At 52.3% G+C, this 13845-nt stretch overlaps 1 protein-coding gene across 3 annotated transcripts in view; it reads right to left on the bottom strand.

Annotated features, from left to right (window-relative positions):
- The window catches only part of LOC111144810 (transforming acidic coiled-coil-containing protein 2-like), a 73049-nt gene that overhangs the window by 37214 nt on the left and 21990 nt on the right, over positions 1 to 13845 (bottom strand). For all 3 annotated transcript variants that reach the window (XM_022499297.1, XM_022499295.1, XM_022499296.1), the window contains exons 2-3: positions 8146 to 8282; positions 131 to 1442 (exon numbers count right to left, since the gene is read on the bottom strand). In XM_022499297.1, the coding sequence (XP_022355005.1) occupies positions 131 to 1442; positions 8146 to 8282 (1449 nt within the window). The remainder of the gene's footprint in view (positions 1 to 130; positions 1443 to 8145; positions 8283 to 13845) is intronic.

Below are 13845 nucleotides of genomic sequence, written 5' to 3'. Positions count from 1 at the left end.
AAACCTGGCAGCCTTACGGCAGACGGAGGGAAGGGTCAGGGCAGCCACGTTCATCCAGACACACAACCCAGGATCACAGCCAACGCACAGACCCGCCTCTGGTCTTACCACCTCGCACCCCTGAACTTACGTCTTTAAGGGGGTCTTCTTCTTCTTGGCGGGCTTGTTCAGTCCATCCCCGTCCGCTCCATTGGCTTCGATGGCACTGGCTGGGATCTCAAAGGAGGCTGGGGATTTAGAAGGCGAGCTGGGGGTTTTAGAGGACGTCTTAAAAGGGTCAATGGATTCGTCACAGGCGTCTGGGTCAAAGTTGTAGGACTGCTGGGGCAGTGTGGGAGATTCTTGCATTTTTGAGGTGGAAGAAAAAGGGTTAAAATTGGGGTCATCCCACTTGTCAATATCAAAGGTGTAGGTTCCTTTGGCGATAGGGATGTCGTTGGGTTCATCGGGGGATCTGGTAGGCGAGGCAGGAGTGTTGTCGAGTTTCTCGGGTGTTTTTTTCATCTTTGGCCTCCTTAGGGGCATTTTGGCAACCGGCTTTTTGCCTAGCTTTTTGGTAGGAGGAGGGTTTTCCTGTTGGGTATCCCAACTACCCTTGTCCTCAGAATAGTCAAACTCCAGCCTCACCGAGAGCCCTTTGACTGGGGAGTCCTCCTGCCCCCCGCTATCTGATGGGGTCACCTCCACTGCTTCCAGAGCCGTGGTGAGGGGCAACGTTTTCCTTCCAACCGGAGGTGAGTTCTGCACTCTGCCACTTCCAGAAGATGGGGGGACGGCCCCTTCGGCACCCTCGGGGTCCAGAGGGCAGGCGGCCTTGGGCACAGCAGTGGGTTCCAGGGACGTCTCCTCCAAGAGGGCTGGGACAGAACCCTCCGTCTTGGCCAATTCCGGTTTCGTCTCTAGTGCTCGATTCTCCTCACTGGGGACAGGATTCTCCTCCACTGGCTCCTGTTGTGTCTCTTTCACTGGGGGGGTTTCGGTGGGTTTCTTCGTGGTCTGCTTCTTTTTTAAGGAAGGCGGCCTTGGCTTTTTAGTTCGCTTAAGGGTGCTGGAAGCACTGCTTGAACCCGTGCTATATGCATCTGGGGCCAGGGCCACGGCCTCAGGGTTGCCTGAGCAAGAAGCACCATCAAAGTCACTGGCTTGCAGGCTGAGAGAGCGGGACAGCGTGGACTTGGAGACGGGCACAGAATCGGTGGATTTCCTCCGCGTGTTCACTTTGCATTCCTGACTCTTAGAGTCTGTGCAGCGGGGCTCCAAGGTCTGGAAGTCGTCCACCAGCTCGATGCTGTCAAAGTCTAAGTTGTAAGTCCCGCTGCTGGCTATAGGCTTGTCTTCATCAAAGACGGCAGAGAAGGAGTGTGACGGGGGGCGGAAGGGGCTCCCTTCCACTGAGCTGCTGCGTGGGCCATCGGGGACAGAGGCCGGCTCGGAACCGCAGCCTGAGGAAGAGGAGGCAGAGCAGTCACTGAAGGACACAGGACACCGGAGCGTTTCTGCCAGACTGCTGCCCTCTGAGCAGAGGCCCCAGACCCCTCCCCCAGGCCCCCACTGGGCGGGCAAAGTGCTGGGGTACAAAGCCTCCTCTCACCCATCACTACCCTCCAGGAGGGTAGCCTTACCCTCCGGTCCCTCATCTGTAAAATGGGAGTGATGAGGGCTGTGTAGGGAAGAGCTCAAATCAGTCAGTCATTCAGAAAAAACCTTTACCAAATTCCCAGCCAGGACCAGGCACCATTGTGGGAGTTGGGGACTCAACAATGAACAAAACAGACCAAATCCTCACCCTCCCAGAAATTACATTCTTCAGGGAGAGGACAGTTTAGAAACAAATAAGTAAGATGTATAGACTGCCAGATGGTGATAGGCACTACAGAGAAAAATAAAGACAGAGTAGGGGCATCGCAACTTTAAAATAAAGTTGTTGGCAAAGTCCTCCAAGGAGGAAAAACATAAGCAAAGATTAGAAACAAGGTAAACACATGAACCAGGGGACACCTGGGTGGCTCAGTTGGTTAAGCAGCTGCCTTCGGCTCAGGTCATGATCCCAGAGTCCTGGGATCAAGTCCCGCATCGGGCTCCTTGCTCAGCAGGGAGCCTGCTTCTCCCTCTGCCTCTGCCTGACACTCTGTCTGCCTGTGCTCCCACATTCTCTCGCTCTCTCTCTCTCTAACAAAACAAAAAAAAAAAAAAAAAAAAAAAAAAAAAAAATCTTTAAAAAAAAGACATGAACCAGGAGGATATCTGCCCCCTCCCCACCCTGCCCTGGGGGGAAGCATCATAGGCACCAGGAACAGAAAGTGCAAAGGCCCTGGGGTAGAAGCACACCTGGCGTGTTAAAGAAATAACAGAGGCTAGTGTGACTAAAGCAAGGGAGAGGAAGACAGTCATTACTACCATCAAGCCTGTTTTTGACTACTTTGAGCTTGTTGTGAGGAACAACAGGGAGACTTTCTGTGGAGGCCCCCAGGCCACTGCAGCATGCCTTGCCGGCTACCTGTCCCTACACCAGGCATCCCTTGTAATCTCTCCCTCCAGCTCTGCCTGCCATGCTCCCCTTCCTGGCCTCTCCTCCAGTCCAGTCCCTTTCCTCTCTGCTGCTCTTCCTCCCAGCCTGCCCACCCCCACGGCCACTGCCGGCCACAGAGGCTGCTCCGTCACCTCATGACCCCACTGCTCCATGGAGTTCTGGCCATCCTGGCCTTGGCTTGGCCACGCTGGGCTCTACCTGCACCAGCTGGTGCCTTTCATGCATTTCTGGGTTCACAGCTGTCCTGGGCAGTCAACACGCCAGAAAACGATGGGCCAGGAAACTAACAATACGTCACTGGACAAAGGAGGACAAATGCTGCGAAGAGGTCTGCAGAAGAAGGGACTGGAGAGTTGGCACAGGTATGGCCTGGGACAGTGCTCCCAAAGCTGTGTCTCACTGATGCGAGTTATGCCCCCAACACCCACCCTGTGCCCGGCTGCAACAGAGACCAGATAAAACACAGGCGTTAACTTGGAATTTCAGATCCTTGAAAAAGGGTTTTCGTATAAATTTGTCTTGGTAATTCCTTGTTCATCCGGGATTCAGATGTAACTGGACACCCTATATTTCAGTTTGCTGAGTCTGGCGGCCCCAGCCCTCATCCCCACACACGGACATGGCTTGGGACGTGCTCAGCTAACCCTGAACGGGCCTCTCGCTGGACATCTCAGAGCAATCCGTGCTCGCGACTGCAAATGCACGGGCGGGGCGTGCTCGTGCGCTGCCCCCGACTTGCTCGCGAGCAGGCATTTCTCCTGGAGCACCTGACCGAGAACCCGGCCCAGGACACGACCACGCAAGAAAGTCCAAGCTTCCTGAGTTCAGGACTGCGTCTGACTCATCTCTGCTCTTCCTGGATTGGTCACACTTTCTGTTGTGGGCTCAGTAAACACCTCCAGAATCGAAGACACCTTCTGGAAGCAGGTGCATTCACGGTTCTAAACGTTCCGGTCTCTCCTACCCCCGGCGCCCCCCAGGCCCTACTTGCAGCCGATGCCCTGGAAGATGGGGGTCACTTCCTTAAAGCCTCACATCTCTTCCACCAAACGATTCCTCCCTCACCTCTGAAACACTCCCGCTTCCTCCCCATCTCAAGAGAAGTCCCCTCCCTGCTTCTTTCCAAAACCAACTCCCTCTCTGCTTCCTCCAGAGCCTGGTCCCCTCAAACACCCCATCCTCCTGCCCAGACACATGACACAGGGGACAGAGAAGGATCAAAGGACCCAGGGGAACAGGGGCTTTCAAGGGGGCCTTGCAGGAGGGAGAAGGAGCCTCAGTCCATCCCACTGTTTCTAAAGCGAGGCCCACAACCACCAGTCTCCTCTCTCTCAAGCCACCCCGGGCCTCCCGAGACCCCTCAGACTGTCGGTGGTTCCCCAGAATCAGGCAACAGGCCGCCATCTGCTCGTCTGACCCAGAAGGAAAGCTCCTACCTGTTTACCGTCCTTTCCTCTTCAGCACTGATATTCCCGAATTAACTCATCATGGACCAGGAAACCTAGTCTTGCTGCAGGGTGTCTCGGCCTTGGCACTGGGGCCATATTGGGACGGCTACATGTTTGCAGGGAGGGGTGCTGTGCCGTTCACTGTAAGCTGTCAGGCAACATCTTCAGCCTCTTACCCACAAAAAGCCACTGGCACCCCAACCCTAGTTGTGACCATGTTTTAGGGGCGCCTGCGTGGCTCAGTTGGTTAAGCATCTGCCTTCAGCTCAGGTCATGATCTCGGGGTTCCGGGATCACGCCCCACATTGGGCTCCCTGCCCAGCGGGGACTCTGCTTCTCCCTTGCCCTCTGCCCCTCTCCCTTCTTGTGTGCTTGCTCTCTCTCTTTCAAATAAATAAATAAAATCTTTAAAAAAAAAATTTCCAAAAATTGCCAAATGTCCCCTTGAGGGGCACCGTGATCCCTGGCTGAGAACCAGTCTCATTGTGTGGTCGTTAAGCAGGTCGTTCCACAAGGCCCATTACAAGGCCAAAAGAGCCTAAATTCATCTGAAGACGGGGGCCACGAACTACCACGTGGAACCCAACCAGGGCCTCTGCAAAGCCCACACTTCCCATGGAACAGTAAGAAAAGGTCTAGAATGGGCACAGTGTCTCCAGTCACCTCTAAGGCCCCCACATGGGCCTTCCCGGGCGGTCTCCCAGCGAGCCTAAGAAAACTGTCTTCACCCCAGGGGGAAGCAGTGGCCCTGGAGGGAGGCCACCATTGAAAGAGCCCCGCTCTGCGCCACGAAACCTGGTTCACGGGGTCACTGACCACCTGTTTGCCCTGACAACCACTGTGTCCGTCCTCTGCCTCGGGGTCCTTACATGCACCAGTGCACTCCACCTGCACACAGCAGCCTGCTTTCCCAACGGAAGGGAGTCAAGAGGCCCGGGTTCCTACCCCGGAGCCCCCCCCCGTGCTGCGAGACGGAGGGCAAAGTCTGGAAGCCGCACGTCTGACTGGGGAAGCAGGAGATGCCATCTGACGTGCAGGGATGCTGTAAGGACGGGGCGGGACGCTCAGCTGAGTCGGAGATGACACCCCAAAGAACCCAGCGCAGGCCTGGCCTCAGGGGACACTTCCAAGGGTGCTACCGTCTAGTGATGCGACATTTCCTTCTGTCCCTCATCGTCCAGTTCTGCGCTCTAGGAACACGGCCACCGGACAGCAGCCGCACGTTGCCATCCCAGGACCAGAGAAGGTCAGAAAGGGAAGGAGGACCTCAGAGGGCTGGCAGGCTGCCCTCATATTACGGGTAGGACAAAATCAGGCCCAGACAAGCTGCATCCTGACCCAGCCCAGCCCAGACGAAGGGCAGACGCGGGTGAACACCCAGCACCACCCCCCACCATCCTCCTGTCCCATGGGGCAAAACCATGCTGGCTGGACCCAAGGCGAGGCTGGTTGTTCCCGACAACGTGGGTTTCCAGGGGAGCAAATCATGTCTTTATTCATAGCCAAGGGTCTAGTCTGTTAGTTCATGTGGCTCTTTCAGCACCTTTAGCAATACCGGATGCTTTGCAGAAGAGAACCAAACACCAGATATGCTCCGAGCCCTTTCCTCCCAGCGGTTCTTGGAAAGAACCTTTCTTCCCCTCTAACCACCTCTGGAAGTGGGCACACCTGCCTGCTCACGCCTCTGCTGTGCCCCATACTGTCTGCAGGATGGACGAGCAGACTTTTCTAACCAGGGCTGCGAATCAGATGGCTCTTTGCACGGCCCAAGCCCGCGGCAGGGCGGGGGGTACTTTGAGCAGTCACGGTCACGGTCACGGTCACAGTCACGGTCCCAACTGTAAGAGTCCTGATTGTGGAAGCCATGGATATTTAGCTTCAGTGGAGTTTTCCAAGAAGGAGAAGCACAAAGTCCCTGTTCAAAGACTCCCACTAATGCAATCGAGGTTCTGTGGGGCTGTGCCTCGTGGCAATTACCAGCCCCAACCCCTTCCAGGTGGGGGTTTCCTCCTAATCCCCTGCAATGCTCATTTCGTTCTGAAGTTGCCCTCTAAGAAAGAGGTGGGAGCTGCACGTCTATTTGTTTTTAAGAGTGGAAACTACTCTTTGCTTTGTTGAAACGCAAGTCAGGCAGAAGGAACAAGGACAGACCACAGACAAGAACAGAAGCAGCAAACCATCCCCAGACGCTGTCAGGATACGTGGCTGGAAATCCCAGAAGTCGCACATGGGCTCACAAAATGGGCCTTCCCTTGGTGCAGGAGAATGGACCGTACGCTGTAACGCACCATCATTTTCTTCTCAGTTCTTTCACAAAGTAGCCCACGTATCTGTGGGCATGAACTTGTACCCACAAAAAAAGGATGGTTGATTTCCAATCACGTGTTTGATCTAGGGATGACGATCTATTTGTCATTCCCTTTCCATTAAACCTAAGGGTGATTTTTTTATAGTATTATAAGAAATGAATTTTCATATGCTTCATAATATGAAAGAAAAAATGGGAATGTTAAAACCCTCTCAGCAGTCCTTCTGGTTCCTCCTCTACCTTAAAATCAAATAAATTGCAACAATTCCTCTCTCAGGGCCCAGCCCCTAGACTAGCCATGCAGAATCAGATACTACTAGCTGAGTTATCAGAGATGGGAGAATATAAAAGCGGCATTTGTCAGACACCAGCAAAGACACCTGCTCTCCCCCCCAAAATGGTCCTAATCCTTTCCCCCAGGATTGGGGAGCCTATCTGGTTAGGAGGGTCGCCTGGGTGGCCCAGTTGTTAAGCATCACCCTTCAGCTCAGGTCATGATCCCAGGGTCCTGGGATAGAGTCCCGCATCAGGGTCCTGGGATAGAGTCCCGCATCAGGCTCCCTGCTCGGCAGGAAGCCTGCTTCTCCCTCTCCCACTCCCCCCACTTGTGTTCCCTCTCTCGCTGTGTCTCTCTGACAATAAATGAAGAGCATCTAAAAAAAAAAAAGAATCAGCCTCCAAGTGTCCACCCTTTCTAAAGTAACAGCCCATCTGAACCTAGGACAGGTAGAAAGAATTCTGCCCATTTCTTTGTAAAACCAACACTGAGGTCAAAATATTTGACTTTACAGTTCACCAGGCTTCTGGCCAGGGCAAGAGTATGAATGGAGGCCCAGCCATAAACTTTTTCCTCCTCCTCCCACCCCAGCTCTATCCCTTACCTGGGGTGGGAGCACAGGTGTGTGGACACCCCACCTTGGTTCCTCCTTGTCTGAGAGGTATAAACATGGGTACAATCAGCCCTGGGAAGATGGACCATGAGAAAGGGTGTCCAGAGTGTCCAGAGGGTGGCTTAGGAGGAGATGGGCCCTACAGCCTCACCACAGAGAGAGGACTGTGGCTGGAGGAAAGCCAGAGTGGGGTCCACTAGAACACACAACCCAATGCAGGAAGGTGGTCCAGGTCTAAGAATGGTACCGCCTAGCTCCCTGACCAGTCTGCTGGGCCAATTCTGGCCGTCCCCATCTCCTTCCAGGTCTCGTGTTAAACTTTCACACTGGAGGTGTAGCTGGAGAATACAGGCACAAAACCCTGGCCAGGTCGGGGTCTGGGGAATGAGATCTGTCCCATCCCCTCGCATCTCCAGCAATCACAACTGAAAGGTACGGAAAGATCCACGTTTTAAGTCTCACTAGGGGAGAAAGGAGGCAGGAAAGTGATATGAAATCAGGTAACTTGAGGTTAACGAGGAATAAATGAACCATTCATGCATGGGTTTGGCTATCTATGGCTTTCTCTTCTTTTCCATTTACTACGTATCTCCATTCCCAAGCCCAGGGGGGCTATGGTCTTTCATAAAAATGCAGATTCATGTGGGCTGTCAAGCACCAGTGTTCTTATGGGAGCCAAGGGCCACATATTAGAATCCAAGATAGAATCCCAAATAAAAACCTCCCAGACCCCCTTGTCCCATTAAGCCCAATTCTGGATGCCAAGTAAACGGTACCCAGAGCTAAAGAAGGCGTTTCCCTCAGGTCCCCCCTAAACACCTTCAAAGCAGACAGAATAATCGCGGGATCTGCTCACTCTTAGTTTTCACTCACAAAACGAGCTCCGAGCAGAGAGGGAGCCCCCCTCCAGCTACCCTAGCCCAGGGCTACTCCCAGGCTTCCCCGAGGGGAGCACCTGACCTTGGTTACCTGGGTCTTCCAGGGGGGGCTGCACGCTGACCTCAGGTTCTGGAGTGACTTCAGGGGGCGGCGGGGGAGGGGCTGGTGGAGCTTTGACAGGAGTCGTTGACTCGGGGGTCTCAAATGCTTCTTCAGAGTCAGAACTCCTGATGGAGAGAGGAGGAGAGAAACAGGGTTAGGCAGGCGTCTGGGCCGAGTTGGCTCTGAGGGGCCAGGGGCCCCTGCTGCTGAGGCCATGTGACCCTCGGATCCCTGCCTGGGACCCCTAGAACCGGACTGGTTGCCCAATTAAGCTATTCGAAGACAGATGTGAGGAAAGTCATTTCCCAGCAGGATTCACAAGATCGAATCTCATTATCACCAGCTTTGTTCCCAAATGACATATGCTTTGAACTTAGCCCTATGAGAAATACGTATCTCTGGCCTCAGTGACAAAATCAAACAGGGGAATCTTTTGATCAACTCTGGCACCCGGTCGGTCAAACAGACAGTCCCAGAAACACATTTCTTTGCCACGGTTCCAACACATCATAGGGTCCCCACTCCGTGAAACGAAATCACGTACGGCCTTTCCACATCCATCATTCTCTCCTGCCACCCTTCCTTCCCAGAGCTTCTCGTAACTTATTGTAGATTTAGTCACCTCCTAATTGTGTTAATTATCTTTCTCATCTCCTGAGCTTCCAGGCCATGAGGGCGGCAAGCCTTACCTATTACAGCTTCTCTGAGCCTAAGCCAGGAAGCAGTGAATACACATCTGTTGAATGAATGAGTGAGTGAGTGAATGAATGAATGAATGAATGAAAGCAAGCTGGCAAGCCAGCTCTCTGGAGGATGTGCTGGACCAAGACACAAACACAGCCTGCTGATCTCCATGATACGATAACAACCACTGCCACTCTACCCGAAGGTCTGATCTCAAGGAAAATTCTTCATCCAGAGAACTGGACCAAAATTTCACCCACAGGACACCCACCCCACCCAGAAATAAGGGGGAGGCTCCTCAACCAACTAAAGCCGTGTCCTGGGCTCTGGAAAACCCAGAGCGGACAGCCCTTCTCCAGCACCCTGCTTCTACAGGGGGTTCAATTTTAAGCCAGAAAGAATGAGACTTCCCCAAATCATGGAGCCAGGCCTGCGTCCTCAGGCCGCGGGGCAGCTCCTCCCTTGCTCAAATGCCCAGCGGGGCGCAGTCCTGGACCAACCCCACTCAAGGTGGCCAGAGTGGCGTCCCCTGGGCGGAGTCCCTACTCAAGCCATCGTACAGAGACTAAAATGCCACTCGCTCATTTGCAACAAGCAAAAGGTCATTATCAAGAGAGCGGATACTCAGGGCCGCTGCTGGCACGCGTGACCCAGCTGGCAAATCCGGGTGAAGACGTGTAACCAGAGGTGCACGAGCCAGGAGAGCACGGAGCATGGAACACTCTAGCTGCTGAGCCCCCAACAAGGTCAAAGCACTCGTGACCTCCGCCCAGGGCAGCCTCTTCTATAGACCGTCTGCCAGCCAGGAAGCAAGCCAATCCCTCCGCCGTCAGCCAGCACAGGAAGAAACAGCCATTTGGGGAGTTCTCCTTCAGAAGAATGTACACACTGATGTTTTTACGACTTGTTAGTGACTCATTTTACCTGTGCCAAAGACCCCATCCTTAAGGATCCTGGCTCCTGCAACCCACCACAAAGCCCTCCCAGGGCCCAAAGAGATGAACAGAAACACCCAAGAAGCTTTTGATGGGCTCCAGGGAGCTGAAACTTGCACACTAGCAGATTTCATGAGGAAAGACTCAACCACCACACACAGGACAGCCGGCGCTGACTTTTTACAAACATACGTTAATATCAAAGGCCTTAGCTTTTGTCCAGGGAAAGTGAAGATACACGCTTGGACAACAATAGATCAAGGTACCTGAGTTTTGCAAGGTCCATTCACTGGCATGAAAAACACGAGGAAGTTACACAACCGAGGAGCAAAGAGAACCAAGAGTTTGGATCACCCCGGTGGGCCCCGGCTGTCACCCTGCCCCCAGCACGGCTTGCGTCAGGGGCAACACTGACAAAGACGCACGGAGCCAACTTGCCTCTTTCCAGAGCTTCCTTGAAGGGCCATCAGACTGGCTTCTCCACTGCTGGTCACTGTTGTCCACATCCACTGGGCCCACTCCACCAGGGGCCACATCCGCCAGGAGGCAAAAGCCATCTCTGCCAAAGGATAGCCTCTGTCCCCTAAAGTCCCACCCTGATTCTCTGGCTGTATCTCTGGGATCTAAATCTGTCCAAGATGTCAGCAAGGAGTTTGCCGCACTGCCGGCCACGGACGCCGCGAGCTTCCCCGGCGTGCAGCCGGGACACGGAGTGAGAGGCTGCGTGCTCCTCCCGTGGCTTCTGTAACCCTGGGCCCTGGCGATGCACAGCCTTAGAGCACAAAGGACCCCTGCTCTTTCCCTCAGCACGAGCAAGCGACAGGGAGAGCCGGATGCTCTTGGGTCCGAGCTGCTGAATTCCAATGAGGCCTCCCAGGCTGCAGCTGCCGGCCCATGCACCTGCTCGGAAGGGACCGCCATTCACCACTGCCCTGTTGGGAGGGAGACGGCCCATCAAGCCCCTTTGTGGCTCCTTGCCTGTTGACCATGAACTGTTTCTGCATCAGAACAGCACGGGGGACCGTGAACCATGGAATGGCACTCACTTCCGGTGATGCCTGCGTTGTGTTCACATTTCCGCTCCCTCTCCCAGGAGCAGAGAGCAAGTTAATTAGAGGAGGCGGATGGAAGCTTTTTTAATTAGCTCTTTTCCCCCTGTTCGGTTTCCCAGAGGGCTCAGAAACATTTCCGAGAGCAGGGATTTCTGCAGTCCACCCACAAAGAGCTTGTACATAAAAATAAAGCAGCACTTTGGAGGCCCAAGGCGAAAAAGCAGCTCCCCATAGCCTGTTTGATTTTTTTTTTTCCTACTAGAAAAAAACCAAAGTACAATAAATGATTCTGTTATGGCTTCACACACTTTCCAAAGGAAATTAATTTGCTGCAAAGATGCATCAGAAAGAACGTGCCACTCCAGTCTGCTAAAACATCTCTAAATTAGAGGAAAATGCATTCACCAGGATAGACGGGTGCTATGTTAGGAGATAAGCAAATATGCAAATGCATGCAAATAAAATGAGACATATGTCTTTCCCTCATGTCAAAAGCTAGCTCATAATGACCACGTATGAAATATGGTCCCAGCATGAACAGCTTTATAATGGTTATCATATGCTCAACTTTCTGTTACATGTCAGGCACTGGGCGAGGCCCATTTGCATCTCATCTTCAAAACCAGCCCGCCTGCTAGAGAGCAGGCCCACTTTACAGACGGCATCACTAAGGCTTAAGGAAGCAAATTACTTTGCCCTTGGCCATCTAGTTAGCAAGCAATGGCAGATGGGCTCAAATCTAGAACTGTATGCCCATAAGATCTGCTCTTTTCACTGTCTTGGTGGTTTCCAAACATTCTCAACAGCAGAACTCTTCTTCCAAATGGATCCCCTGTGCGGAGCAAAGCAGTATTTCATTTATTTTATAAGCTCAATTGATAATATATTCTTACGACAAAGTCTATCACTGGGAATAATAAAGCTGTCTTGACAAACTTGAAAACCTGACACCAGGGGTCGGGGATGCCAATCGCAGCATCAGACCTGCTAATGGCTCCTGGGCTGCACGTGACCAGGCAGTCCTGACACAGACTGATGACTGCTGCAAACGCACCTGTTTTTTCACAGCTTGTCCTATGAACGCAGGATCTTCTTGAATAAGGCAGACAGGGCTGAGTAGCTACCTAGCTGTACAAAACCAAGTTCATCCATCCCCACAAGGCAATATGCTGATGATATCCAACCCCACGCAGTGTGGTGTGCACGGACGGGAAGGAAAGACAGAAACGTGTAACCCCAAGGACAGAGAGACTGTGCTAGCCACCAAAACCAAACATGCCAAGCTCCCAGCTGTATGTTAGCAAAGTTTTAAGAGTATTTTTTCAAATATTTTTTCAGATTTCAGAGAATCTCTAGATAGTTCTGAGCTCCCACTGAGCACACAATGAAGAAATCAGTCCCTCCACAGATGACGCACTGTATTAAAATAGAGCACTATGTGGAAACTGTCCCCAAAGTGAGCCAGCTGGCAAAATGTAGAACTCCCTAGGGCCTGTTGCCCTATCTTTTTGCTTAACTTTCAATATTTTCAGGTTTTCCTTCTATGAACTATAACAACAAAACAAGATCAGCACCCACCAAAGAATACATTAATGTAATATAAGTTAGCATAATAAATGATAAAGTTAGTATAATAAAATCACATATACACTAAAGTATGTGTGATGTATACATGTATAAATAAAATATGATTATCTCTTTTTTTCAAGATTTTATTTATTTATTTGACAGAGAGAAACACAGCGAGAGAGGGAACACAAGCAGGGGGAGTGGGAGAGGGACAGCAGGCTCCCTGCTGAGCAGGGAGCCCAATGCGGGGCTCGATCCCAACTGGGATCATACCTGAGCTGAAGGCAGACGTTTAACAACTGAGCCACCCGGGAGGCCCTCTTTTTCTTTTTAAGTTTATTTACAATCCCTACACCCAATGTGGGTTTCAACATGGGGTTCAAACTCACAACCTCCCCATCAAGAGTCACACGCTCTACTGACGGAGTCAGCCACGTGCCCCCAAACCTGGGCATCTCTTACTAAAGAGACGCTGTAAACGTAGTTTTTCAGCTTACCATTAAACAGTTACGTTTTGCTCAAGTTTCATAGGAAGTAATTCAAGGGCTCGGGAAAAGAAATCTCAGACACTGTAGAATGAATCTTCCAACTCTGAAGATGGAAGAAAATGTCCTATTCCGACATGCTCACCACGTCCTTTTAAATAGGAAAGGAAACTGAGGCCAGGAGAGCTGCAGTGACTTCCCAAGGAAACCAGCCCGTTTGGGCCGAGCTTTAGCTGGGCCTTCCATGGAACCAGCCTGCCTTCATTAAACGCTGCCTGCACATAAGAAGGCAACCCCCACCTCCTAGCCGCAGTGCCCCACCCCCTGAAAACCTAAAGTTACCTGTACCTACGTGCTATCTGATTACCAAGAAAGAGTTCATTCTTCTTTTTTCTTTAAGGATTTTATCTATTTATTTATTTTAGAGCAAGGGAGAAAGAGAAAGAGAGAGAGAGAGAGAGTAGGAGCTGGGGGAGGGGTAGAGGAGAAGGGAGAGGGATGACTCCATGCTGGGCGTGGAAGCCCCATGTGGGGCCTGATCCCACGACCCCCAGATCATGACCTGAGCTGAAACCAAGAGTTGGACGTTCAACTGCCTGAGGCACCCAGACATAAGAAATAGATCCTTCTAGAGCATGGCCGAAGGGAAGTTACTATGTAGAAAGTCGTCTATTTCTATAGCAATTTCTCAGGATTCTAGTGAAAGGGAGCCTGGGGACTGAAGTTTTGCAACCACCTGCCCACCAAGAGTGAAAGGCCACAGGCAGGCCCTCAGGAGACCCACTTTCCGTGACATACGCCCTACTCCCGAGCAAGAGTACAGGCGTCCCTCTGGCCTCCCTCCCTTTGAGACCAAACCCAGAGAGAAGTCACAGTGCTGGCCCAGAGCCCGCTGTCGAGAGGAGGCTCAGATCCTCCAGGCCAAGAGAACGCCTGCCATCGCTGAAGAGAGGGAGACCTTCC

This window comes from Enhydra lutris, unplaced genomic scaffold (assembly GCF_002288905.1).
Source record: "Enhydra lutris kenyoni isolate GAN:26980312 unplaced genomic scaffold, ASM228890v2 scaffoldscaffold12, whole genome shotgun sequence".
Classification (NCBI taxonomy): domain Eukaryota; kingdom Metazoa; phylum Chordata; class Mammalia; order Carnivora; family Mustelidae; genus Enhydra; species Enhydra lutris.
The sequence above is the reverse complement of the archived record's forward strand: the minus strand, read 5'-3'. Positions and strand labels throughout refer to the sequence as shown.